This window comes from Propithecus coquereli, unplaced genomic scaffold (assembly GCF_000956105.1).
Source record: "Propithecus coquereli isolate 6110/MARCELLA unplaced genomic scaffold, Pcoq_1.0 Scaffold128, whole genome shotgun sequence".
NCBI lineage: Eukaryota > Metazoa > Chordata > Mammalia > Primates > Indriidae > Propithecus > Propithecus coquereli.
In genome coordinates, this window is record NW_012136969.1 from 1420328 (window position 1) to 1447557 (window position 27230).

Here is a 27230-nt window from a genome sequence, read left to right on the forward strand (position 1 = left end):
AGCACAGATTATTTGGGGCCAGGCATGCTAAAAAACTTTCTGGGAATGATCTCATTTAAAAGCCATAAACATGAGGGATATCATTCCCCAAGTCAGAGCCTGCCAACTGTCCCCCAATATCTACTTTCCACATCTTCCTCAGAAATGACACCTCTGATGTTTGGATGGGCACACGATCACCTGGAACAAAGACTTTGTTTTCCAGCTTCTTGTGCAGCATGATGTAGCCATACGGCTGATTTCTGGCCGCTTTGCTATAACTAGAAGTAATATGTGGCAGTTCAAAGGAAATGTCTTTAAGGATAGCTGGCACGTGCCCATGGCTACCTCTTCTCCCCTCCTCTACCCTGTGGGCTGGAATGAGGCAATAATGGCCAGAGCTCTGGCAGCCATTTTGGACCGAGAGGTAACCTCAGGAATGGAAGCCACGTGGGGGTACCAACGGGTAGAAGGAATCTAGGTCCCTAATTCCATGGAGGCTTATACTAATCCTGAACTTTATTTACTTCAGAGAAATAAGCTGCTATCTTGTTTATACCACTGTTATCTGGGGAAGTTCTGTTACTCCTAGCTGAACCTAATCCTGATACATATCTAGATTATAGATGAGGAAACTGAGGCCTCTCCTGGGCTGGAAATATGCTCTCCTCTTTGACTCCTTTCCTCCTGGTTCTCCAGACCCCAAAGGGTGAGTCTCCATGTCTGATGCTGCCCCTCAATTCCTCCCTCAATGCCCCTGCCTCCCTGAGAACAGGACCAGGGCTGGCACCTGGCTGCCAAGCACCAGCACAGCATTACCCACAGTTTGGGGCTGGCATCTGTTCCTAGTCCTTGGTGCCAGAGGTGAACCCACTGTTACACATTCTGAGCATCAACCCTTTCTGTGACCACCACAAAGACAAACGCCCACAACCCTCCTTGTAAATCAATCAACTGATTGGCAGGGACCTACAATGCTCTTAGAAAAGCCCCACAACTCACCATGGTTGTCAATAACGCATCCTCCTTTTCTCCTCTCGTGCTCCCAGGACCTGAGAGACAAATGGAATTTTCCTGAAATGAACCCCCCACGCCCAGCGTGTCCATGACATGAGGATGAGTGACTAGGGCAGCCTTCATCCTGGAAAACCAACTCCCCTGGGTGATTAAATATTTAATAATAATTGGTATTCAATATTTTAATAGAAAGAAATCATTTAAAAGGTAGCTCAGAGTGTGTTTTCAGCTTTTCCATAAACCACTGCCGTGCTGGGTCAGACAGTGCTGCACCCAGCTCGATAGTCTGTCTCAGAGAGTGGTGCCAGAGGAGCTCATCCAGATACGGGGAATCTGACTGCTAGAAGGATCTTATCTAATCAATTTTCCAATCAGTATAGGAATCTCCTCCAGCAAACTGGCAAAGTTATCCAATCTATTGAATACCTCTAGTGGTGGGGAGCTCAGTACCTGTGCCCCCCACCCCAGGTAACTCATTCTATTTTCAAGGTCCTTTTAGTGCCACAGACCAATCACATTTGACATGTGGGGAAAACCTGTCAAAGGCAACAGAGAGGCATTGGCTGGCCTGGGGTCCCTTGGCAAGGAGTGTGGCACAGGAACCTGGGCCCTTGCCCCTGGCCAGTGCCTCCCCATCCCATCACTTCCAGCGCAGGTATGTTCTTGCCTACATCTCCTCTCCAGCAGACCACTCTGCTTCAGTATCACGTTCCAACATCATCTCGCCCCTGACATCAGCCCAGCAGGTAGGACAGAGGGCAGAGTTGGTTTTCTAAGATTCATACCATTCTGGAAATTCTACCACACAAGCAGCCTTTTCTTACCATTGTCTTTGGTCATGTGGGCTGCATCGGGGAGCCCAGAGCGGCTTGTCTTGTCCTGGGGGGCTGCCCTCATTGTGGAGTCCAGAGCAGGCTCATCAAAGAAAGGCAAAGGCTGGTTGCTAGACAGCCCGCGGGGCAGCGTCTGCATCAGTTTGAGCTTTCGGAAACGATTGGACATTCGGTTCCACCAGGACTGCCAAGGGAACACAGAGCAGAGGTCACACTCCAGGACCTGCCTGGTCCAGGGATGGTGAATATACTTCACACCTGCCTGTCCTCCCCTTGCCTTGGCCCCAGGCAGGCATTACCAATCGACCACAGCACCTGTTCCCAATAAGCCATGGGTGCTCACTAAATCCTTCCTGACCTGGCCCTCCAGTAGTCATTTCCAATAGACTGAAGGTGGCACTGAACTCTATTTGCTGTCCCTCCTCTAATCAATCTCCTCATTGCACAGATTGAGAAACAGAGACCCAGATAAGGAGTGCTAACTTATTTGAGGTCTTACAGTGAGACAGGGACAGACAGATGGACACAGAGGCAGCTCCAAACTCCTTAACGTCTACCATAACTTCCTTCCTCCCACTCCAGTGACAACATGAGAAGTGTCATGTTGTCCAGGTGTCTATACCAAGGTCTGGGCCATCTGCTCCTGTAGCTGATCCCTCCCCACCTAGAGAGAGGACAGGTGCTGCCCCTGGGGGATCCTTATAAACCACGACCTCTCGGAGGTTACTGCAGAGCCACGAGGGGAAGTCTGTGAGGGCTTGGCCTGCGGAGACAGCAGTAAGAGCAGAATGAAGGGAGCTGTGTGAACAATACTGTGAGAAAGGACCCAGAGGCTTGAGCAAGCAACGGCCATGAAAGGAATGCCAAGTCTGCAAACCTCAGAAGGTGCTGCCGCCCCGTGCAGAATGGGGAGGTCAGCAGACAATGCCAGCGTCTTGTTTTGTTTTCTTGGGAATAAGTTTGAACTCAAACAAGTAGAGCAGGATGTGGAAGATGAGAAATACAAACACAAAGTCTCAGCTCGCAGTTAGAATCGGCAACCAGAGCTTGTTTTTAGTGTTTCCAGGAAGCTGGCGGGGCCTGTGGACCACCAGGAGACCCCGGTGCAATCAACAAACATCCGGCACGCTGTAAAGCAGAGGCTGCAAACAGATTCCCTGGGAAGAGATGTGTTTGGTTTGACCAGCTCAGTGCTACAGCATGCAGAATTTGTTTTTAATTCCCTACACTTATAAATAGAGATTCCACACCAAAATCCGGATTTCTGGATTTACCTGAAAAAAAATGGGAGATCTGGCAAAAGGAACCCACATTCTTACAAAGCAGCCACCGCTGCCTTGTCCCCATCATCTCCTAGTACTCACGTGCCAGCCCTACTGGCCCCCAGCCTGAACCAGCCTGGGTGAACAGGAAGCAGGTTCCCCACCCCCTTGGCCCTCTGAACCCCGTTAAGACAGGAAAGGCAAACCTTCAGCCCGCCCTTGTCATCGGGCAGCACTGGGATGCTCCAGGGCTGTCGGACCTTCGAGAGGGGCGGGGGCGGCTGGTGGCTGAGCCGGCCTTTGTCTTTATTCACCTGCATGCAGACAGATGCCAGCAGTCGAACAAGTTCCGTGTCTATGGACACAAAAGGCAGCGTTTTACCTGAAAATATGTCTGTTGGGCCACGGGGAAAGGAGCCAAGATGACCCTAGCAGAGGCCCTGTCATAGCCAAAGGGAAACAGCAGGTGCCAGCTGGGGACCAAGAGAGGTGGGGCTAATAAGGGCCACAGCACCACCCTTGATCCTGCAGCCTCCACCTATACAATTAAGCTGGGGGTGGCGGGGGTGCGGTCACCACTCCATCTCCCATTCTGCTTGTCAAGGGCCTGTATGTGTTTCCTCCTGAGTCATTCAGGGTTTCTGACTGCAAAGCACAGATACCATTCCAGGATTTGTGTGGACCGCGAAGCCAGACATGTGCCTGTGTGCCTTCCCTCTCTGGGGACTCCTAGGAGGCTGGTGCTGGAGGAAGCCTCAGGGACTACCCAGTCCAAGCCCAGTGCTTCACTGGGAGGGCAGTGACTTGCCTAAGGTCACGTGGTGAGCTCTTGACACTTGAGACTGGCTTTCCCCCATGAATAACCAAGTGCTTAAAACAGTTCACAGAGGAGGTGGTTATCCTGATTCTCAACCAGAGAGAGGATGGGTGCATTTGCAACCCTTTTCTTGGAATCACCCACCGGGATCATTCAGCAGCATCACTAGGTCAAAGGCCGTGTACCCATTTTTTGCACGAAGGGTGACGTCAGCCCCTTGGTTTAGCAGGTACTTGACAATTTCCTTATTCCTGGGGAGAAAAGAAAATGCCAGAGTTACACTCGCTGAAAGCAAAAGCATGGCTTTGCTCCTGGGCAACAAGACTGACAACATTATCTACAGTCTCTGAGCATTTAAGAGGGGCGGGGAAAATTGCAAACAGACTCACACTCCACCACTCCCTACCCCTTGGGCAGGCGAGAAGCAAACGTGATTTAAATCACAGTCTAAATGTTCCTTCCATAAACAAAATGAAAACGTAGGGCTCTTCCCAAAAAACACCTGGCCACCAACTCCCCTCCGCTGGCCCACCTTGGACCCCGCTACTCCCACTCTAAATCAGGGCCTCTCCCCTGGGAAAGCCGCATACACAAGACGCTTGAGATGGAAGTTTGAGACTCATGAAATAGGAAAACAAACTGCTTTCAGAGGATGCAAGAAAGAGATATGATCACCTGAAACACGGCAAAGGAAGAGCCCGTAATGTGGAGTCAGACCACTCAGTAGCTACACGGTGCCCACCCCAAAGAGGAGGCCTCCAGGACGGTGAAAGCCCCACCCTTCTAGGACGATCAGATGAGAAGGGATTCCTAAGCACCCAGGACACGCTGAGGCCCATTCAAAAGGAGAGGGTGAGGACGCATCTCACCACCAACCTCACGAGAAGCCATCTCCGATGCTCCTTTCGCACAGGGGCGACCTAAAGAGCTCACTGTATCTCAGTGTGAAAACTCCAAATGAACCAATCACTCTGCTCAACTGGAACCAACCATGAAACTTATCCTTCTGCATAAAATGCTCCTGCTGCATGTTTTTCATGGTCACTGTGAAATTCTGTCATGGGGCAATAGGAAATCTGCATATAGAAGGGGCAGGATGAAAGAAGCCTGTGTCACTAATCTTTTTTGCATGTCTCAATGTCTTCACAGCCCTGGTGTTTATATGTAGCATCTCAGGACCAGAAAACCCATCAGATCAGAAAGCCCCATCTGAGGCCAGAGCCCGGGTTTAGCCTCGTCACTGAGGGGCGCAGCTGGCACTGACCCGTGGTAGGTGGCCTGCATGAGGGCCGTCCAGCCGTGCACACTGTCCTGCTTGTCAACGTCGGCGTGCCTCTCCACCAGCAGCTGCACCAGAGGCAGCTGCCCCATGACTGCTGCCAGCATCAGGGGGGTCGCGCCGTCCCCGTTGACCAGGTTCACGTGGTTGGGGTCTTCATCGGCAATCTCTTTGACCAGCTGGAAGTTTCCTGCCAACATAAGCAGGAGTCCGGATGATCCACGGGCCTGGCACCACAGGCTTATTGATCCAGTTGGCTCACGTAACAAACGTGCGCTGACCCTGCTCTGCAGTGGGCTGCTGGCATCGCAGGGACTGCTAAGCTGGGTCAGAGACAGCTCCCGCTCTCAAGTCCCTAGTCTGTGAGGACAGAGACGAGCACACAAATGGATAGAAGTGTTTACTAAAAGACAGAAGTGTTAGTGTCTTAAGAGAACAGATGAAGGAGACATACGAGGGCAATGAGCATGTAGAAGGAGCAATCAGGTCTCGCTGGGGGCTGAAGATCAGGGAGGGCTTCCTGGAGGTGGGGTCTATTTGTCACAAAGAGACTGGAGTGGGTGGGCATGCAGAGAGGCATTTCAGAGGTAGGGAAAGTTAGGGCACAGCCACAGCGTTTGGCTGGAGGTGGGGTGGGGCCTGGGAGGACAGTCCCGAACCTGTGTGCCAAGGTCAATAGTAAACACTGGCCCACTAAACACCCAAATGCCTGTTTCTTTCTCAAATACTCTGGGTGGCCTTGGAAAGGACTACAAATGATAGGTTGGCAGAATGTGGCCCTGTATTCTTAAATATCCAAAAAGATTTTCTAAAGCACTTACCCATTTTCAATGCGTGGAAAATATCAGGTCGTCTTTTCTCCTCATCTGAGTAAACAAAGATTTTAAAAGTTAACCACAAAAAGGTTTAATATAACAGAAAACTCACAAGGGTGTAATAACACAGCCCAGCTTTAAGAAGGATCTACTTTTCAGAAGCAATTTAATTGGAGACCTGTGTAATGGGGAATCCAGCAGCCCTCTGGAAGGTTTATTATCAAAAAATGTCTAAAATCCCCTCGGACACAGATCTCGGCAGGTCATCTGGCCAAAACACACATATGAGCAGCAGACCACTGCCCTGATCCCACACACACAAAGCGATCATTTTTAGGTATTCCAAACTTTGGGGTGTCCTTTCTTAGATACATTGAAAAGCATGGTCTTGGAAAAATCTGGATTCCTATGGATATTTTAAAAAGAAACAACGATGTTTTTCATCTAAAAACTACATGTACAACCATAATTCCAAAGCAGAACAGTCCTGAAATACTGAGCAACTGAGCCCAAAGGAAGGTCACAGCCGCAGGCGGCAGCAGAGCCAACGTGAATGTCTGCCTTCCTTCCCAAATGAGCAGTCTGAACTGCTCCCTGCTCCAGACCTGCAGACACAGCTGTTCACCTGGATGTCTTCATGCAGGACCCCCGGGCCTTCCGCGTAGCTGAGCCTTGCTGCACCTGCCCAGTGCCTGCCCCTCTCTCATGTGCTCATCCCACATCCTCCTACAAGCTCGGGCCCCCAGGTACCCTGTTCCCATCAGAAAGCAGACATCTTCATGGCCAGTCTGCTTGTGGGGCTGCTGAATGCAGGTCTTCCTATAGCCTTTAACTGACCCCGAGGGATGGAGCAGCTGCCAGAGGCCACCTGTGACTCTGGGCTGACTTTGGCCCAGATCAGCCCTCTTGGGCAACAGGAAGGATCCACATCCAGGCCAGCAGCACGAAGTGTGGAGTCGGTGCATCTGAACTTGAGCACACACTTCTAGAGAGAGCTGTCTCCTCACCACTAATGCGGGAGTAGAATCCAGCCCACCTGGTTGCTGCAGGTATCACATGATAATATATATAAAAGTGGGAAAATGCTTCAGAAATGTTAAGACTCCATCCAAAGAGCAATTCTTTTCTTTACTAGCAACTGGCAGCCACCCGAGCAAGGTTAGCTACTTAATTCCAGAACTCTTAATGAGAAATACAAACACTGCCATGGAACCAGGCGTCTCATTCTGCCTGTGAAATACTACCAAGAAATGGTCCTGGGCCAGGCACAGTGGCTCAGTCCTGTAATCCTAGCACTTTAGGAGGCTAAAGTGGGAGGATTTCAAGGCCAGGAGTTCAAGACCAGCCTGGGCAACAGAGTGAGACCCCATCTCTACAAAAAAATTTTTAAAAATTAGCCAGAGCATGGTGGTACATGCCTATAATCCTAGCTACTTGGGAGACTGAGGTGGGAGGACCATTTGCACCCAGGGGTTCAAGGTTACAGTGAGCTATGATCGAGCCCACTATTCTCTAGCCTGGGTGAGCATGAGATTCTGTCTCTTTAAAAAAAAAAAAAAGAAAAGAAAAGAAAAAATTCTGCACTGCAGTTTAAAAACAATATTTCATGTTCCTTTCAGTATTTAAGAGCCAAATTTGCTGTGGGCCAGGGTCTTCTCATGCCAAGACCCTGTGACAGAAAAGAGTGTCACCTGGTCTTAGGGTTGACTGCTAAGCAACCATCTGGTACAAGTTAATCACTGGCAGCCTAGCCTGACCCCAGGAGGCTGGGACAGCTAGGCCCTCACGCCAAGTGACCTTGGCTGGACCCTTTCTCACTCTGGCTTTCAAGTTTCTCTTGTATATCAGAGCAGCCCCAGGGACCCTGCCCCACGCCAAGAAGAAGAAACCTGCTCTGACCTCCCACCACAACCACGGTGGGGAGTGGGGGGTTCTCATAACGACAGTTACAGCATCGAGAGAACCCTGTCCTGCTGTTAATGCAAGGGAGGGACCAGGGCACCTCCAAGGCCCTGGTGGGGCTGTGGGTTTCCCAGCATCTCACAGGAAGAGCTAGCGACTATTATTATTTATTAATAATCTCTGTCACTATTAACAGTACAGCCTTTGCCATACTGCTGTCCCGGGGAGCCCACGGGGCCTGCACACGGGTCTGCTGTGATCCCGCCTTCTCAGGAGGCCGCCCCAGTGCCCTATTTCGTACGGCAGCCTGCACTGCCCAACGCTGCCACACCTAATCCCTTCACCTTGCCCTTGTTTTTGTTTGTTTTTAACCCCGTGGCATTTACCACCTACCTTACTGTATAATTAATTTACTTAGTATGTTTCTTCCCCCTTTATGGCCGGTGTCCCCCTATAGAGGCCACAGCCCGGCCCTCAAGGGCAGGGATTTGGTCTCCTTTGTTCACAGATGCATCCCAGGTGCCTAGAATGGTGCCTGGTTCATAGTAGGCACTAAGTAAATATTTGTAAAATAACTGAATATATGATCAACAGAAACATGTGATAATAATTTCCATTTACTGGATGCTGTCTATGTGGCAGGCACTGGGACAAACGTTTTATAGGCACGATCTTACTATTTCTCACAAAACCCTTACAAGTGAATAGTCTTTATCATGATTATGAAAGAGGACAAAGACTCAGAGACCGAGGGGAAGCTGAGGAAGAAGCGCAGGTAGCAGAAGAGGCACCACGTGATGGTCACAGGTGGCGCCGCACTCTGAAGTATCCACTCTGAGCCTGAGCTCCCTCACCTGCAAAATGGGTGAACGCCTGGCTCAGAGGGTCCCTGTGGGGGAGAAGGAAGATTCAGCAAAGATCCCTTCCCTACCACGGCCACAGAAACAAGCCAACCAAAACCTTTAAAGGACAGCGACAGCCTGGTGCCGAGTACAAAGCCCTGTCCTTGGAGACTGGAGCCCTAATTTCTGTGACCTTTTCTGAGGACCTAACACTCTGCCGCTGTGTTCTGGCCCTGGGTTCAGTGCCGCACACACCAGAGGACAACATAGCTTCTGCTAATGACCACCTTGCAGTAGGCGTCACCACATCCATTTCAGGGACAAGGCAGAGGCTCCCAAGAGTCCCAGGCTGGCCCGGCTCCTGGAGCCCTGCAAGTGCTGCCATTGGGCGGTCACCTCAAGGTGCTCTTCCCATGGGATCCCAGCCTCCTGGATGTCACCCACACAGCTTCCAATGGGTGTGTGACCTCTGACCAGCTTTGCCCCCTCTCTGGGCCTCAGTTTCCCAATATGTACAAGGTTAAGAGGTCTCTTGGCTTCAGACAGATCTTCCTAAACTTCACTTCTGAGAAAAGAAAAGAAATTTTATCTGAGAAATGTGAGGCCTTTTAAATCATCAGATCCAGAGAGACATTAAAGTGAGACAGCAATCACATCCTACTACCCCTTATGAGCTACGTATTCATCTCTTAAAATTGCTTGCTATTGCCATAAGTAGCTATAAATTACCTAATAATGCTGCACCTGACACTATAGCCCACACCCTATAGCTTAATAATGTATAGCCAATCACTAATCAATGTTATTTTTGTAAACCAATGAGAATTCCTGACAAACAACTCTGTATAAGCCCACACCCTGTACCCCTTTTTTGCCTTTAAAAACCTACTTGTAACTGCTGCTAGTCAGAGTGTATATTCAGGGCAACTTGAACCTGTGCTCCCGCGTTGCCATCCTCAAGTCTGGCCTGAATAAACTGTCTGTTTATGTTAATTTTGCCTCAACTTCCTATTGAGACTTCAATTCACACTTCTTTTTCCTTTCTGTTTGGTGTCCTCCTCATTTTTTTTTGCCATCTGTCATTAAAGGCTTTTTTTTTTTTTTTTTTTGGAGACAGGGTCTTGCTCTGTCACCCAGGCTACAATGGCATGATCACAGCTCACTGCAGCCTCCAACTCTTGGGCTCAAGTGATCCTCCTGCCTCAGCCTCCCAAGTAGCTGGGACAACAGGTGCACACCACCACTCATGGCTAATTTTTGTTTTTTTTTGAGATGGGGTCTCACTATGTTGCCCAGGATGGTCTCAAACTCCTGGCCTCATGTGATCCTCCCACTTTGGCCTCTCAAAGTGCTAGGATTACAGGTGTGAGCCACTGCACCTGGCCAGGCTTTTAAAACATATCTATTTCAGACTTGGTCTGATTGAATGGTGCATTTCTAATAAGCATTTACCAAATTTTCAGCATCTTTTGATTGATGGGACTATTGCATATTCTTTGGATGGTATCAAACTTCACTCTTTCAGGTCCTTCTGGCTAATTTTTCTGAAGACATTTTCTTCAATTCTTTCCGTTTCAGCCCTAGATGCTTACACTGCAGCCCGTTGTTACACCCCAGGCTGCCTCAGTCCGGTCGCTGACGTCAGACCCATTACGGATAGAGGGTCTGAGGCTGTGTGTTGTGGTCCTACTGCTCAATGAACCACAGCTTTTGAAACGCAGTATGTCCTGTGGCAGATCTGATAAGATTGTTTAGAGAACCCTTTAAATGCCACAAAGATGGCAAAAAGAAAAAAAAAATACAGGACACACTGACGAGTGTTTTTAAAATAATGAAACTTAAAAGAGGACTAATTTTCACAAATTTTATGTGAATTCATCTTTGGGGACTGATCATTGGCAGAACACATTAGGCACATTGTTCTAGAACAGGGGTTGGCAAACTACAGCCCAAAGGTCGAGTCCTCCCTGCTGCCTGTTTTTGTAACTATAATTTATTGGAACACAGCACAACCACTCATTTGCATATTGTGCAGGGCTGCTTTCACTCTAGCAGAATTGAGTATGTAGTTCCAACAGAGACCATATAGCCCACAAAGCCTAAAATATTTACTATCTGGCCCTTTCCAGAAAAAGTTTGCTGGCCCTTGTTCTAGAAGGATCCTAGAACCACCTGCACCAAAACGATCTGGTTAGGGAGAGTGGCCTTGCTATGCAGGTTTCCAGGCTCTTCCCCAAAGCTACGACATCAGCCTCTCTAGAGGGTGGGCCATGAACCTGCATGTAATAGGCACCCCCATGTGATTCTTAAGCATGTCATGTCCTAAGTCTCACTATTCTGCAGGGCTGGACTCCGATTTCCACGTGCCCTTCCTGTTGGGCAATCCTCAGCTTCAGCCACGTAAACACAATTTGGGGGCCTCTGTGAAGCCATGCGGCGGGTGGGGGATGCAGCCTGACCTGTTTTGGGCCTGACAGTGGTCAGTGGGTCCAGGTAGTCTACGAGGTCCCTGTGCTTGTGGTCAAGCGCGACCTCGAAGGCAGTCTTCTCCAGCACACTGAGGTGGTCGGCGCTGGCTCCCTTCTCCACCAGCAGCTGGGCCACACCGAGCCTCCCAGTGAGCGCGGCCAGCATCAGCGGGCTCCAGCCCACAGTCCTGGCTGCGTAGTTGGGGTCCGCACCCCACTCCATCAGCAGGCGCACCACGGCCTCATGCCCATGCTGGGTGGCGGCCATCAGGGCTGTGATGTCCAGTGGCTCATCCCTGCTGCTCCCCATCACCGGCAGCTCGCCCAAGTGGTTGTGATGGTCCACGAAGGCCCCAGCTTCCAGGAGCAGTTTCACCACACCCAGATGGCCACCCCGGGAGGCCACAGTGAGCACACTGGCCCCCAGCCGGTTCTGGGCATTGACATCGGCCCCGTGATCCAAAAGGAGGTGTGCCACATTCACGTGCCCAAACCTGCCGGGAAGATGGAGAATGAGTGACACTAAACATGGAGCACCGATGAGGACACAGCTTATGCCATCCTCATCTCATGAATGATTAAAGTCATAACAGCTGCTCATAATACAAGGCCTTATTCTGGTGTCGGGCACTGTAATCAGCCCTGAAGATGCACCATGACGAAGGTGAGCAACTGCCCTGCCTAGGTTTGAATCCAGCTTTCCCATCCACTAGTTGCAGGACCTTGAGAAAGAATTTCACCTTCTTTGTGCCTTCATTTCCCGATCTGTAAAATGGGGGTGTAATTGTACCTACTTCGAGGATTGTTGAGGATGATGAAATGAGTCAATGCATATAAAGCACCTGGATCTGTGCTGACCAAAGGAAGCACCACATCAATGTTAGGTATTACATGATACTTGTTGCTCAACTTACCTTACACGGTGTGCCAAGGTAACCTGGCTGGCAAGGGGCGGTGTCGGGGTCAGAGCCAGGTCTGTCTGAGTCCTGTTGCCCTCACTTTATCCCCTACACCATCCTGCCTCTCACATCTCAGAGTTTATAGCCTGGGAATCTGACTTTCTGCCTGCGCTCTGATTCCCTCATGGAATCATGGGGGAATGTCTGATTCATTTCTACTCTCCCCAGCGCCAAACACACCCCGCCCCATGCCAAGAGGTGTGGCATGGCTGTGGTCAGCGGAGACAGGCCGGGCACCTCGGCAGAGGCCTGCTGCCACCTGCTGGCAGGAACGTTCGCTGCAGGCAGCTGAGCGCTCAGCCTGGGCCAGACCCTCCCGGGTGAAGTTTGAGCTAAGGCCCCTGGGGAGGCAGACATGCGCCCACCAACTCTCTGATACCAGGAAGTGGAAAACAGGTGCCTCTTCCCAGCAAAATCTCTTCCTTCTTTCAACAGAAGAGGGAAGAAAAGTTCTGTTTTGCTGTGTTTCTGGTGGACTCAGAGCTGGAAGCGGCCCTGGACCAACAAGGAAGCAATGACCAGAGAGGGGCTGCCTGCGCCAGGTTTGTGAAACTGCAATGTCGCTGCTGTGTCTGCGTCTGTGAGGCGGCTTTCTCAGTTTCCCCTCGCTCAGCCCTCCTTCCTGGGAGCAGGTTTTGTACCTCATCTAAACCCAGGGCCTCCCTCGTCCCCGCGGAGGCAGGGCCAGTGCTGAACTCTGTTTTGAGGCTCCGTCCAGCTGAACTTACAAATACCTGCTGGGACGTGAACCTTAACAGCACCGGGTGGCCTCAGCCCGCAGAGTGAGAGCCTGGTGAACTACCTCCATCAGCTCAGGGGGCTGGGCTTCTGGGCCTCCTCTCCCAGAGCAGAGAGAGGGCAAGTCAAACTGAAATCAACTCAAATGCAGAAAGCTGTACCTCTGCCTCCAGTCTTGTTCCCGCCTGCCCACCCTCCATGCAGCCCCCAAACAATATTCCCAAACCCTAAATCTGACTCCCCAGCTTCCCATGGCCAACCTCACTTCTTCCCCACTCCCATGCCATGCCCTTGTGCCATACTCTCCCGTTAGAGCCCCCCTCCCACCTTTGCCATCCTGCACCCCCTACTAGAGCACCCTCCTGTCCTCATCTACTCAGCACACCCCTTGTTCTGCTTTATGATTCAGCTCGGGCAGCTTCCGGACCACCCTCCAGGCTAGGTCAGGCGCCCCTCTCCTGAGCACCCACAGTTCTGCGGTCTCCTCTAGTGATATCTGAGCTCTCCTATAATTGACTGTCTCCCACTTGACCTTGGGTGCTCCAAGGACAGGATGGGGTTTCACACATTCTTGTGTCCCTATCCCCTAACATAGTGGCTGACACATATTGGAGCTTAGTAAATTCCATCAAAGGAACAAGTGGGTAAGTGAAAGCATAAATGGCATAACCATGTAGGGCAAGGTCCAGAGACAGGAGGCAGAAATGACTGAAGAACCAGTGTATCCTCACGGGAGCAGAGATTTTAAAAAGATTACACTGTTTAGTTATCAGGCATGAGATTAAATCTAGCACAATCCCTAACAGCAGATTACAAGGTGCTGTCACATTTTTATCTCATTTGATCTTAATAAACCCTGAGATAAACTCATTAATTCCCATTTCACAGATGAGGAAACTGAAGATTAGAGTAAAAAGCAATCAGTCCAAAGCCTCTCAATTTGAATTTGACAGTCGAAACATGACCCTGGACCCTAGAACTCCAAATCTCAGCTCTTTTGGTACATCCAATTTTTACAGTGGAAGAAATGGGCTAAATTAGAACAAAAACACTGAAATTTGGAATGTTTTCTGAATTCAGATAGCCCAAGAGAGCATTCAAGTATGCTGAAAATATAAAAGGATTCCGCAAGGCTGGGATAATTTTGTGGATGCTAAGTTTCTAATAGGTAATTACTGGAGATGGGGATGCTAGGGCTTTCTGAATAGGTGCTATGATTACCAATTAATTTCAGCAATTAACACCTGTATTTAAAGAGCTGGCACATCCCCCACTCAAAGCACTGGTGGGCTGAATCCAGCTCTGCCCCCCTGGCAGGTGGAATAATGAAGGGCAGGGAAGGAAGGTAAAGAGACCAAGGGTGAAGTCAGAGCCAAAGTAAACACCATGCAACCATGTCCCTTGGACAGAAGTTGCTGGCAAATTTGGCAAGTCACTTCCTTGCTGCCAACACCAAGAGTGAAGCTATCAGGCTCTGGAACCATTTGCCTGGGTGTGAATCTGACTCCCTGCCACTTACTAGCTGTGTGGCTTTGGGCAAGTTACCTAACTTCTCTGTGCCTTGATTCCTCACCTGTAAAATTAAGATGACAATATTACCTACCTCCTAAGGTTTTGTGTTGATTGAATGAGTTAATTCATTTAAAGCACATAGCACAGTGCTTGACACAAAGTGCTCAATAAAGGTTATCTGTTATTTTAAGAATAGGAAAAAGCATCGGTGTAACCAATTCTGATACTAAAACATACACAAGAGACCAAAGGCTCAGGGCCTCTGATGGCCTGGCCTGATCCAGGGATAAGCTTTGGAACAAAGAGCTGGGATGATAAACCAACACTCACTGAGACCGAACGTTGTGGCTGCCAGGAGCACGGTTTGAGGAGGATTCTGAGGCATATGCAGATTCAGGAAGGGAGCGCAGGAGCCGGGGGAGTGCTGACACAGGGGCCATGCATTCGCCCATTCTGATCTGAGGGACAGACACCACACATCCTTCAGCAAGTCTCCCACACACAGTATTCCTCAACTTGAGCTTCTGAAATGGATTAGGCAGTGGAAAGCTCAAGGACAACTCAACATGGGCAGAGCCAGAACCTGAGTACCTGCTGTCAAACATTTGTCAAACAAAACATTTTAAAGTGCCCAGGCCCTGCCTAGGCTCAGCTAAAGGACAAGAGTGAATTCTAATCCTCTCATAGGATTGTCATATTCTACCCCATTCTCATAGAAATAAATAAGAGAGTACATCACCCTTATGCCCCCAGAATAGCATCTGTAAGGTAAACTGAGGAATAAAGAGGAACATAATCAGTCCACAAAGCCTCTCGATTTGAAAGTGACAAAGTCAGGACACTTGGACCACAAATCTAAGCTCTATTTACAATACCAAATTGTAGAGAAGAAGGAAAGTCCTCTAAAAATGTTAAATTGTCATTAGTTAACAATCAGGGGTTAGGTTAATTCTGAGTCTCCTGCCCCATCAAGGTTAACAAATTAAACAGTTGTAATTTATCAGGAGATGACTTTGAACATCCTGCAAAACTTGGTTAAAGGCAAACACTGGTGATCAGGGGTCTTTGGGACCCTCTGAGGCATGCCAGTGCTGCAGTCACAAACCTCACTAAGTACCCCAGGGCTTACCAGGCCCCAGCCTTTTTGGCAACAGGGACAGGTTTCATGAAAGAAAAGTTTTCCACAGACCTGCGGGGGAGGGATGGCTTCAGGATGATTTGAGGTCATTACATTTATTGTATAGTCAAAACTCTCTGCTAATGATAATCTGTATTTGCAGCCGCTCCCCAGTGCTAGCATCACTGCCTCAGCTCCACCTCAATCTTCAGGCATTAGATTCTCACAAGGAGCGCACAACCTAGATCCCTCATGTGCATGGTTTACAGTAGGGTTCGCGCTCCTATGAGAATCTAATGCTGCCACTCATCTGACAGGAGGCGGAGCTTATGCGTGATGGGCACGATGGGGAGCAGCTGTAAATACAGATGAAGCTTCTCTTGCTCACTGGCCACTCACCTCCTCCTGTGCAGCCCAGTTCCTAACAGGCCATGGACTGGTACTGGTCCACGGCCTAGTGGTTGAGGACCACAGGCCTAGATTATCCAGGTGGGTCCAAAGCAATCACAAGGGTGCTTTAAATGTGGACAAGGAAAGAGGAAAGGTTAGAGTCAGAGAAGATGTGATGAGGAAGGCTCAGAGTCAGAGGTGGGAGTGATGTGATTGCTGCTGGCTTTGAAGATGGAAGGCGACCAAGAGCCAAGGAATGTGGGCAGCCTCTCACAGCCAGAAAAGGCAAGGAAACGAATTTTCTTCTAGAGCCTTTAGAAGAACTACAGCCCTGCCAGCACCTTCATTTCAGCCCAGTGAGGTCCATTTCATACTTCTGATCTCTGGAATTATAAGATAATAAATTGTGTTGTTTTTAACCACTAAATTGGTGGTAATTTGTTACAGCAGCCACAGGAAGTGAATACACTTATATGGAGAACAGTTTGGCAATACCTAAATTACAAACGGCCTGTATTCCCTTGTTAGGGAATTGCCTATGGATATACTTCCTCAGGTGTAAACTGACATACGTATCAGACATATATGCACAGATTAGGGCATGACTATAACAGTAAGTAACTGGAAACAACCTAAATGACCATCAACAGGCTAATGGTTAAATAAATTATCATACAATGAAACACTGTGAGACTACTGAAAAAATACTGAAAGATTGCCAAAGAACATTAAGTGAAAAAAGCGAGGTAGAGAACAGTGTGTAGTATGTAACAAGGGGGATGAAGAGAAAATCAACCATCAGACATGCTCATATATGTGTAAAGCAGTGGCTTTCAACTGGGGGTTGCTGTGTCCCTCCAGGGGACATGTGGCAATGTCTGGGGAAATTTTTGATTATCGTGACTAGGGAGCAGGGAGGTTCCTGGCATCTAATGAGGAGAGACCAAGGATGTTGCCAAACATCCTACAAAAAAGAATGATCTTGTCCAAAATGTCAGTGGTACCAAGGTAGAGAAATTCTGGTGTAAACTCTGGAAGGTTATGCAAGAAACCGAGGAATGGGTGGGGCCTAAGCAGATGATGGACAGGGTGAGAGACTTCACTGTATACCCTTATATGTTCGTGTGTGTATGTAGTTTTATGTCTGAACCTTATGAATATATTATCTATTCAAAACTTACATTTAAAATGCCCTTAAAGGTTATTATAACCTTGCTTTAATTATATACCTTCTTTAAAAAAAAAGACTGGAATTCAGAATATATTTTTCTATAAAGAACAATGTTAACTCACCGTAGAGTGGAGCACTCCTCTCCCCTTCTTACCTGAAGACTCCCTATTATCGCATCAGCAGGTAAGACTGCTCAAATCTCTCCCACCCTAAAAACCCTCTTTAGACCCTGAGCAAGCATCCTCCTTCCCCCAGAGTCAAGTTCAGTGAAAGGGCTGTCTGCACTTCGTGTGTTCAAATCCCACTCACCCCTCCACCACTGCAATCCTGCCTGGACACTCATCATCCACAGACCTCTCCTGCCCAAGCTTCTAACCCGCTAACCTGCTGCTGCTAAATCAATCCTTGTCTTCCCTTTCCCTCTCTGCAGTTGACACTGTTGCTAGGACTTGAAATCTTTCCTAAATCCCCAACTAAATTCCTTTTGCTACCTAATCTTGAAATGCCAGTGGGTTCTGCCCTCTAGAGTTTCCTTTTCTGTAAAATGGTGGTAATAATGCCTAGTGCATAGGACTGTCATGAAGGTAAAATGGGTTAACTTGTGCAAAGCTCTTAGACTAGGGCTTGCATATAGGTGTTCAATTAATATTAATGTAGTAGATAATCTGCAAAAACGATAGCACTTATTCCCCTCTCTGTATCCGGGCCCTGAGACTTTGCAACACCTCCCCATCAAGGGGTAGAGTCTGTATCTCACTCTTTGAATCTGGACTGGCCTTGTGACTTGCTTTGGCCAACACAATGGGACAGAAGTGATGAATATGCTTCCAATCCTAGGGATCCCACTGCTGAGCCATGAATGGGCCCAGGCTAGCCTGTTGGATGATGAAAGAGAAGTAGTGCAGTCATCCCTGTGGCCACAGTGGCCATCTAGCCAGCCCTCAGAAGCAAGGACACCTAGCTCATGTACACAGACGTGAGTATGGTGCTGACCACACATGTACGAGGAAGCCAGATGAGACTAGAACGGAAAAACTGTGCGCTAAATAAATGGTTGTTGCTTTAATAAGGCCACCAGGTCTACGGTGGTTGTCTTGCAGCAGTGCTAATTGGTATAGCCAGCTACCATTATTCAGTATCATTTTTACATTATACATTCACTTTGGACAATTCCTTCTATCCCTAAGTTCCAGTTGTCGTCTACATGCTAACTGCCTGTCTCCTTAGGCCCAGATCTTCCTTTGCCCTCCAGACTCCCACCTCCAGCTCCTTGCTGGATGCTTCTTCTTGGGCGTCCTCCACAAAGACCCCCACCTGCTGTGTGCCTGGAGGCCAGGCTCATTCCTAAATCTGACTTTCCATGTTCTCTAGCTCAGTGCATTTGCTGCCACCATTCCCTGTCATCCAAGCCAGGTATATACATGCCATCCTTGCTGTCTCCCTCTCCCTCACCAGCGGCCAGCCCATCACCAAGTCCTGCTGATCTACTCCTTGAATATACCTCAAAATCGCCTCTCTGCCCTCCCTCCACTATCTCCATTCTGGTCCAGGCCACCAATACCTCTTACCCAGACTGCTGGAATTCACTCCTAACAGCCTTCCCCTCCACATTCTCACACTTCAGTTAATTTTCCAAAACATAAATCTGATCCTGTCACTCACCATGCCTTGAACTTTCCACGACTCCCCAGTGCCCTAGGGTAATTAGCCTTTCTCAGCCCCCTGGCACCTGCCTCCTTCTCTACAGGCAGGGCTCATCTCCCACTGCTTCCAGCCCCTTCCCAGTAATAATGTCACTCTCTACCAGTCCTCCCCGCTCTTGCTCCCAAGCATCTGAGTGGGCCTTTCATTATACGGTTCCCACATCTCACGTCTTCCTCTCTGGTTAATTCTCAGCATCTTCAGGTCCTGATGTGGATGTATACAGCATTTCTACCAGAAACCTTCCCCCACTTCCCCAAAAGAGTCAGCAGCCCCCAGAACCACCCAAACCTTCCTGGTTATGCCCCTGGCCTGCCCTCCACCGGCATGTGAGCTGTCCCGAGTGGAGACTCTACCTGGGTCCCACAGTATCCCCAACGCCAAGCCAGGGTGGGTAGGTAGGTTCTTAGGGAACCCTTGGTGCAACAAATAATGAATGAACACGTCTAAGACTGAGTCTCTAAGATTCTATTCGCAGTCTCCAGATTCTGTTGTGAAAGGCCAAAGTTTCTAAAATTCTGAGCTCATGTTCATCAAAAAGCGCTTCCACTTCTCAAAGTTTACCATTCCAACTCCAACGAGTCCTTGACTCTTTACCTCCCGGGCGTCTGTGGGGGGCCGCCGGGCAGTTCTGGACGCTTGAGCCCCGTCCGCGCCCCGGGGCCGCGTCCCGGCCCACGCTGGGCACCACTCCCCTCCCGGGACCCCGGCCCCTCACCTGGCCGCCTGCATGAGCGCGCTCCAGCCGTAGTGGTTGCGGCTGTTGACCGAGGCTCCGCGGCGCAGCAGGAAGCGCACCAGCGGTTCGTGGCCCCCGGCCGCCGCGAACTGTAGCGCCGTGTTGCCTGCCTCGTCGGAGCAGTCCACTGGCACCGGCGCTCCAGCTGCCGCCGCCCCGGTCCCGGCTGCCTCGGCCCCCGCCGGCTCCGCGCCCGCCTCAGGCTCCGCGCCGCGCTCGGCCGGTTCCGTCGTCCCCGGCTCCAGCAGCCGCCGCGCCGTCTCCGTGTCGCCCTGGTCGCAGGCGCGTAGTAGCAGCTGGAAGGCCGGGGGCAGCCCGCCCTCGCCCATCGCCGCCGTGCCCGACCGACCGGCAGGCCGCGCCGGCTCCGCCCCCGGATACCGCGCGCCGCCGCCCCCTTCCGCCCGCCCGCGCGGCGCGCCTACTGTGTGCGGGCGCGCGCCGGGCCGGGGCCGCGCCTCCGCCCCGGAGCCCGAGGGGGCTGCAGGTCCCGGGAAGCTCTGAGGGCCTTCGGCGCTCGGCCCACCTCAGGCTTTCCGCCGCCAGCTTGCGGCCCTGTCGCGGCTCCGGGGACTTCCTGCCGGGGACGGAGGTCGGGGCGGCGACCCCAGCCCCTCCACACGCTGCGGCCCCGGACCACTGGGCCGGGGTCCGAGTCCACAGCCGCGCGAACCTTGACTTGACGGGCGTGCTCCGCGGACCACCCCGCTCCCCGAGCCCCCGGCACTGAACTACCGCTTCCGAAATAGTTGTGGGCTGAATTAAGGGACGGACGGGTCCATTCTCTTCTCCACGAAGGTTCTGCGGGGCCCTTAGTGCCGGTCCTTCATCTAGACCGGGTCGCTGTGGCTACCAGCCCTTCTGTACTTACCTGTCCTTATCAGCGGCCCTTGAAGTGTGGCCCACACGCCGCGGCAACAACACCAACTGCACCGCTGTACAAATGCAGATTTTCAGGACGCACCCCATACCTCCTGAGTCAGAAATTCTGGGTGTGGGGCCGGCAACCTGTATTTTAATAAGCCCTCAAAGTGAGTCTGATGCCCGCTGCAGTTGGAGACCCACTGTTGGATCCTCACAGCGGACCTGCCAGCCACCGGCGAGGGCCCAGCTGATCTTCCCCAAGTTACAGAAGAGGCTACTGAGGCTTAAAGAGGCCGTGTCTTCCCAAAGACCACACAACTTCGCTGCTGGAGAGATGCTGCAAGAAACAAAATAAAATCTCTGTGAAAATGAAATCTCAGTGCAAAGAGGCAGGCTGTAAATACAAACAAGTAAGTAACTTGTATGTCAGATGGTGATGAGTGCTATCAAAACAATAAATAGAACATAGCATAAATCCAGGTAAATGGGATAGAGGGTGAGATGTCATAATAGGATGGGCACTGAAAACGTGACATTTGCAGAGACCCAAAGGAACTGAGAAAGCAAGCTGTGCTGATGTGGAGAAGAGTAATCCAGGCGGAGGGACAGAGGAAGGTTCTCACAAGAGCAGCCCTGCCTGTGTACAGCTTGCGTTGTGCCCCCTGCTCACCGTAGTAACATTAACACTCTGATAGGGGGTGATTGGTTTCCATAGGCTGTGAGCTGTGACCCCAAAGTCTAATAAAATCCCACACGTACAGTAGGTGCTCAATATGTGATTGTTAAATGTCTAAGTCTCATGTATATAGAATTATAATGCAGAGCAAAACTTGATGAGGGCGTGAGGAAGGGATAAGAGTCTTGGCTTTGGCAGATCAGAGATATTGTAACCATGACCTTAGGATCTGGGCCAGCAGGACTAGAAGAAAAGGCCTTCTAGGCAAAGTGTAAAAGGTGAGGAAGAGTCTTGAAAGTACACGGGGCTTGGTCTGCAAAGGGCTTCAGTGCCAGGATAAGACTGTGGGATTTATTCTGTGAGCAATGGGGAGCCATGGAAAATATTTGAGCAGGTGAGGTACAGCGCTAGACCTAGTCACTCAGGCCCAGTGCTTGAAGTGCTACACTCTCACTTGCTTCAAGATTTGGTCCCTTTCCCCACCATGGAGGTGAGGATGACTTTCTTTTGAAGGTCTAATGAAGACATTAATTTCCATGAAAATCCTGAATAATTGCACCTTTGTCTTAGTCTCTTCACTCAAGTATCTTTTCATACACTTTTACTAACTAGTTTAATTATAAAAGTATATAATTATAAAAGTAAAAACTAAATTCCAACAGTACGAAAGGGCATAAGGCAAAAGTAAAAGCCCCTTTCTCTCCTCCTCCATTTTTCCAGTCCTACTCCCCATAGGTAACCCATATTCACATTTATTTTATCTTTCCAAAAATATTTCACACATATACAACCACGTACACATACGTATAGGCATTATTCAGCCTTCTTCATTGCAAACAGCAGAAAACCCTCTGAATAGTGTAAGCAAAGAGGATTTAGTACAAGGTTCTTTCATAGTTCACAGATCACATCAGGGCCAGAGAACCAGTTCTAAAGGCCCCACAGCCAAGAACAATGCCCCAGATCATGCCACAGCTGCACCCTGTCCCCGAATGGAGTCATCTCAGCCCTTTTTGGTGTCACTGGCTCCAGATTCAGAGCCTGGGGTGGGAGTTTCTGATTGGTCCAACCTGGGTCATGTGCTCTGCCTGACAAAAAGGAAGTCTGGGAAAGTGAGTTGCTGGCATTTTCAGCATCTGGAATGTTGGGAGGTAGGCTCTGCCCCAGAAAGTAGGGGACTGCCCAATGTAGGAAGGGGTTCAGATGCTGGGCAGTCAAAAAGGATAACAAATGTCTACTACAAAATATTCCCTCTAGACACCCCCTTTCTTTGGGAGAGCATTTCTCCCCCACCCACAGTCCTTATGGTTTGGTGGGTAGTGCATGGCCAAGCCCATCTCCCATCTTGATTGGCTTCAGCCCGGGATTTTTACTGAAGCAATTGGGAACAGAGTCCTCTCTGTTGATGTTGTCAGCTGTCAGGATATCAGGATGTTGCAAACCAAATTGGTGCTCACTCTGCCACCGCTTAAAGACAGCCTGCGTGAAAGTAAGCCACAGCAAAGGAAAGCAGAACCAAGTGATGGGAAAGAGATGGAGTCAGAAAATCTGCCCCCCTCATTCTTTTTGGTTAGGTTTACTTTGAGCGGGTTGTCATCACTTGCAACCCAAGCCTTAACAAATGCATAATTTACTTTTTTAAATGAATGGGTTCATACTATGCATACTATTCTGAATCATGATTTTTTTTTCTTTTCTTTTTTTCTATTTAACAAATGTCTTAGGCATCTTTCCACATAGGTGACTATAAACCGCTGCATTTTTTTAGTGGTTGCATATAACACCATTAAGCTGATATAATGTAGTTTGTTTAATCATTTTAAAATAAGGCACATTTAGTTTCTTTCCAGTTTTCTGCTATTGTAAAAAATCCTAGGCTGGGTGCGGTGGCTCATACCTGTAATTCCAGAGCTTTGGAAGGCTGAGGCAAGAGGATTGCTTGAGGCCAGGAGTTCGAGATCATCCTGGGCAACATAGCAAGAGCCTGTCTCTACAAAAAAATTAAAAATTAGCTGGATGTGGTGGTGCCCACCAGTAGTCCCAGCTACTCGGAAGGCTGAAGCAAAAGGATCACTTGAGCCTAGTGTTAGGCTTGTTTAGGTTGGGAACCCGAGAAATATGTATAGGACAAAATACAGTTAATGGAAAACTTAGGTAGTGATCATAAAGCCTGTGAAACAATAGCCGCAGGAGTCTGGAGAGTCCAGAGGTTTTAAATCTAACTCTGACCACAGACAGTGGTGGCAATGCCGACATTCCTTTCCCCTTCCATAAGGACGAAGCTACCCCCCCATCTCTGCAGGATAAGACCAATACAGGGGTCCCAGAAATTGGTTGTTTGAAAAGAATTTATTCCAGCAGCTGTTCTAGCCCAGTTGCTCACTCCACCTGAAAAAACCCTCTATAAAACCCTCTCCCCTCCCTTAGCGTGGACACTCTTTTTGGCCTCCATCCATCTGTACCAGATTCTTAAATAAACAGCATTTTGCTACACCTGAGGCTTCATGTGTCTGCCTCTCAGCTCTGGACCTAACACTCAGGAATTCAAGAATTTGAGGTTACCGTGAGCAGTGATGTGATCACACCAACTGCACTCCAGCCTGGGCAATAGAGTGAGACCCTGTCTCAGAAAAAGAAAAGAAACAAAATCCCACATTGGACAGTACTTGTAGCAGCCAGGATCCTGGCAGGGAACAGATAGCACACTTGGCTGAGGAACTCAGGAACGCTTACCAAAGAACTATTTACAGAAGTGTGGACAGGATTTACTAAGAGCCACAAGGGGCGATACAGTACTCCAGGGCTGGTAACAGTAGGAGCTATTACCACCCCAGGCCTGAAGGAGAGAAAGGGAAGAGCAGGTACTGAAAGTCCATAAGAGAAAAAACAGCAAAGTTACTAGACAGGAGTGATAGCCTTTAATAGAGGGACACAGCTCAGTAGGGAGCTATCCCCAGAGAAATATAAACCTCTGACTTCACCCTCCTCCTGCCCTCTGACCTCCTGTCAGAGCTCCTCATTGGCAAACCCAATTGGAAGCCAGAGGCTTGGAGCCTGCTGATGGAGTCCATACAGTCGGTCTCCCAGGGTGTGGAACAGGGCAAAAAGACACAGTGGGGCAGTGGAAAATGATGCCTTGCTGCTCAACGTGTGGTCCTTGGACCAGCGACATTGGTATCACCTGGGAACTTCTTAGAAATACAGAATCTGGGGCCTGCCCTATACCAGATCTGCATTTCAACAGGATTCCCAGGTGACACATGCACATTGAAGTTTGTGAGGCATGGATCCAGCACGTCTTTGTACGTATATCTCTTATGCAAGTATATCTGTAGTCTTCTTATTTACTCTCTTCCAGCATTTTTCTTTCATTGACCCTGTGTTGGTTTGGGTCCCCTGAGAATCAGATGCCTAGATGTTTTTATTTTTGTTTTTTTTTTTTTCTGGGAAAAATGCCTGCAAAGGATAAAGAGGAAAGGTGGAAGAAAAGGGAAGGGGAGCCCTCAGACCATGATGCAGGTCAGACACCTGAGGAAGGGGAGTGGGAAATGAGGAGACTTGGGTGGGAGGAGCTTCAGACTGCTTTGTCGTCTCAGCCAGGCTGACGGGGAGTCCCCAAGCAAAGGTTGCTTGCTGAGGTGTCCTACACCTGGCAGAAATGGCCAGGTTCTTGTACGCCCACCATGCTCAGTCACTGACTGGAAGAAGCCAGAGGATACTACAGGGGACCTGAAGCCATAGCGGCTGGAAGCTCTCAGTCGACTGTATTTCCCCCAGCAGGTTCTCTTGAAGGGCGATCGGGGTGGTGCACTTCCATTGCCAACACAATCTTTATTCAACCAACATTTATTGAGTACTTTCTGAGTGCTAGGTATTATGTATGTCAAGTGGCAGGAACACAGCCTCTGGGAATCCCACGTGTGTTAGTGCATTTTGTGCTGCTATAAAGGAAATGCCTAAGGCTGGGTAATTTATAAAGAGGTTTATTTGGCTTATGGTTCTACAGGCTGTACAAGAAGCATGGTGTCAGCATCTGCTTCTGGTGAAGGTGTCAGAGAGCTTCCAATCCAGGAGGAAGGCAAAGTGGGAACAGGCGTGTCACATGGTGAGAGAGGGAGCAAGAGAGAGAGGGTGTGGTGCCAGGCTCCTTTAAACAATCAGCGCTCTCCTGAACTAACAAAGTGAGAACTCGCTCATTATAGCATGGACATCAAGCCATTCATGAGGGATCTGCCTCCATGACCCAAACTCCTCCCACCAGGCACCCCCTTCAACACTGGGGATCAAATTTCAACATGAAATTTGGAGGGGCCAAATATCGAAACCATATCACCACATGATTGGAGAACAGGGTGATCTATTAGCTTTGGTCGTCGATTCAAAGGAAGGTATCACAGTTTGGGGGGTGCCACTGATAGCTTCATGGGAGAGCTTGGCCACAAGTTGGGCAGAAAGAATGGGTGGGGCTAGGTAGTTTTAGGAAAAGAGAGGAAACACATTGGAGGGAGATAATGTAGGGATAAGGCAGAAAAGGAAGGTTGAGAGAACCCATGTGCAGCCATTTTGGCCCATACCAGACCTGAACCACCCTAAACAGGGAAGTCACCAGCGTGTCACCGGCCTGGGACCATCTGAGGATGGATGAATTACTAAGCCAGATGCCTTACAAATTGTCTGTGCTTACGTTTCTGTGACAGCAGTTTATGATTAAGCTTTATGGCCTGACCTCAAGACAATGCTGGTCACGTACAGCTGTTTCCTAACAGGGTTTTTGAACATGTGAAAACATTACCATTGCCCCATAAGGGGTCCCCCTCCTGCAGGAGAGGACCTTTATTCTGTCTGTGGAGTAGGATCTATTGTCTGTCTCTCTTTCAATAAACTTTCTGTTGCTGATTGGCTTGCTCTCGAATTCTTTCCTGTGCGAAGCCAAGAACCCACTTAGTGAGTTCAGGGGCCTTTCCTCCCTTCACGGGGGCACCCCCCTGCGTTAGAGAGAGCAGGGGCACAGGGAGACCATACGATGGATCAGGTGGAAGGTAAGGAAGGCTTAGAAGTAAAATAATCTCTAAAGAGTACAGAATTTTCTTTTAAACGTCTAACTTTTTTGCCTAATAAGGTAGTGATGTTTATTGTAAAGAATTCTGATGTTGTAGGAAAATAGATTGCAAGCTCCTTGAAATCAATGGCTTTGTGTGTTGTTTACCATTATATCCCCAGCATCTATCACACTGCCTGCCATATGGTAGGTGATTAGTAAATATTTGTTGAAGAAATGGATAAATTGAATGAAAGTGAAAGGACTACAGAATCTCACTCAACAGAAATAAATATAATACAATTAATTGTTTGGTAAATATTCCTTTAGGTTTTTCCCTTTGCATATGTTAACGTATATCATTTTACCAAAGTAGTATCGTACTATCTATACAGCTCTATGACTTGCCTTTCTTGACTTTACATGTTAAACACATTTGTATGTTAAACACCTAGAATTAGCTCATGCTTGTTAATGGCACTGTGGTATATTATGTTATTGTATGAGTGTGCAATACTCTATTTATAATTTCCTGTTAGTGGAAATTTGGGTTGTTTCCAGCCTTTTGCTTTTATATACAATACTGCAATAAGCTTCTTTGTGTGCATGTTTTTTGAGCACTTGTGAGTCTGTTTTTGTTGGATAAATTCCTAGAGGTGGAACTGCAGAATCAAAAGGATGTTAATATTAACATTCCTAATAAATGTTGCCTAATTGCTTTCCAAAAGGTTATACCAGTTTGCATTCCTACCAACAGTGTGTGAGAGTGCATTTATTCATATATCTTTGCCAACACTGGAATTAATAACCTTTTTAATCTTTGCCAATCTGATAGGTGAAAAAATATTTCAGAGTAAGTTTAAATTTGCATGCATTTTAGAGAAATTGAGCATATTTTCATACATTTGTAGACCATTTATATCCTTTTCGGAGAGAACTATGTATTCAAATTCTTTGACCATTTCTATTTGTTTGTTCTTTTTATTTCCCTATTGATTCATATACTGGATAAATGTCATTTGCAAATATCTCTTTCTGATTTGTCTTTTGGCTTTGTATTATTTTTGGAAGTCTTACAGAATTAAAAAATTTTTTAAAAGTCAAATTTACA

The 27230-nt window shown here is 48.7% G+C and overlaps 2 protein-coding genes across 2 annotated transcripts in view; one reads left to right on the forward strand and one right to left on the reverse strand.

Moving 5' to 3' along the window:
• The window catches only part of ANKS6 (ankyrin repeat and sterile alpha motif domain containing 6), a 58177-nt gene extending 38307 nt beyond the window's left edge, over positions 1-19870 (reverse strand). Inside the window, exons 1-8 of the mRNA XM_012638289.1 lie at positions 19521-19870; positions 11206-11708; positions 6009-6053; positions 5173-5377; positions 4053-4159; positions 3298-3446; positions 1821-2013; positions 982-1031 (exon numbers count right to left, since the gene is read on the reverse strand). Coding sequence (XP_012493743.1) covers positions 982-1031; positions 1821-2013; positions 3298-3446; positions 4053-4159; positions 5173-5377; positions 6009-6053; positions 11206-11708; positions 19521-19870 — 1602 coding nt within the window. The remainder of the gene's footprint in view (positions 1-981; positions 1032-1820; positions 2014-3297; positions 3447-4052; positions 4160-5172; positions 5378-6008; positions 6054-11205; positions 11709-19520) is intronic.
• An 869-nt stretch (positions 19871-20739) lies between these two features.
• GALNT12 (polypeptide N-acetylgalactosaminyltransferase 12) overlaps positions 20740-27230 on the forward strand; it is a 64541-nt gene continuing 58050 nt past the window's right edge. Inside the window, exons 1-2 of the mRNA XM_012638266.1 lie at positions 20740-20746; positions 20788-20815. Coding sequence (XP_012493720.1) covers positions 20740-20746; positions 20788-20815 — 35 coding nt within the window. The remainder of the gene's footprint in view (positions 20747-20787; positions 20816-27230) is intronic.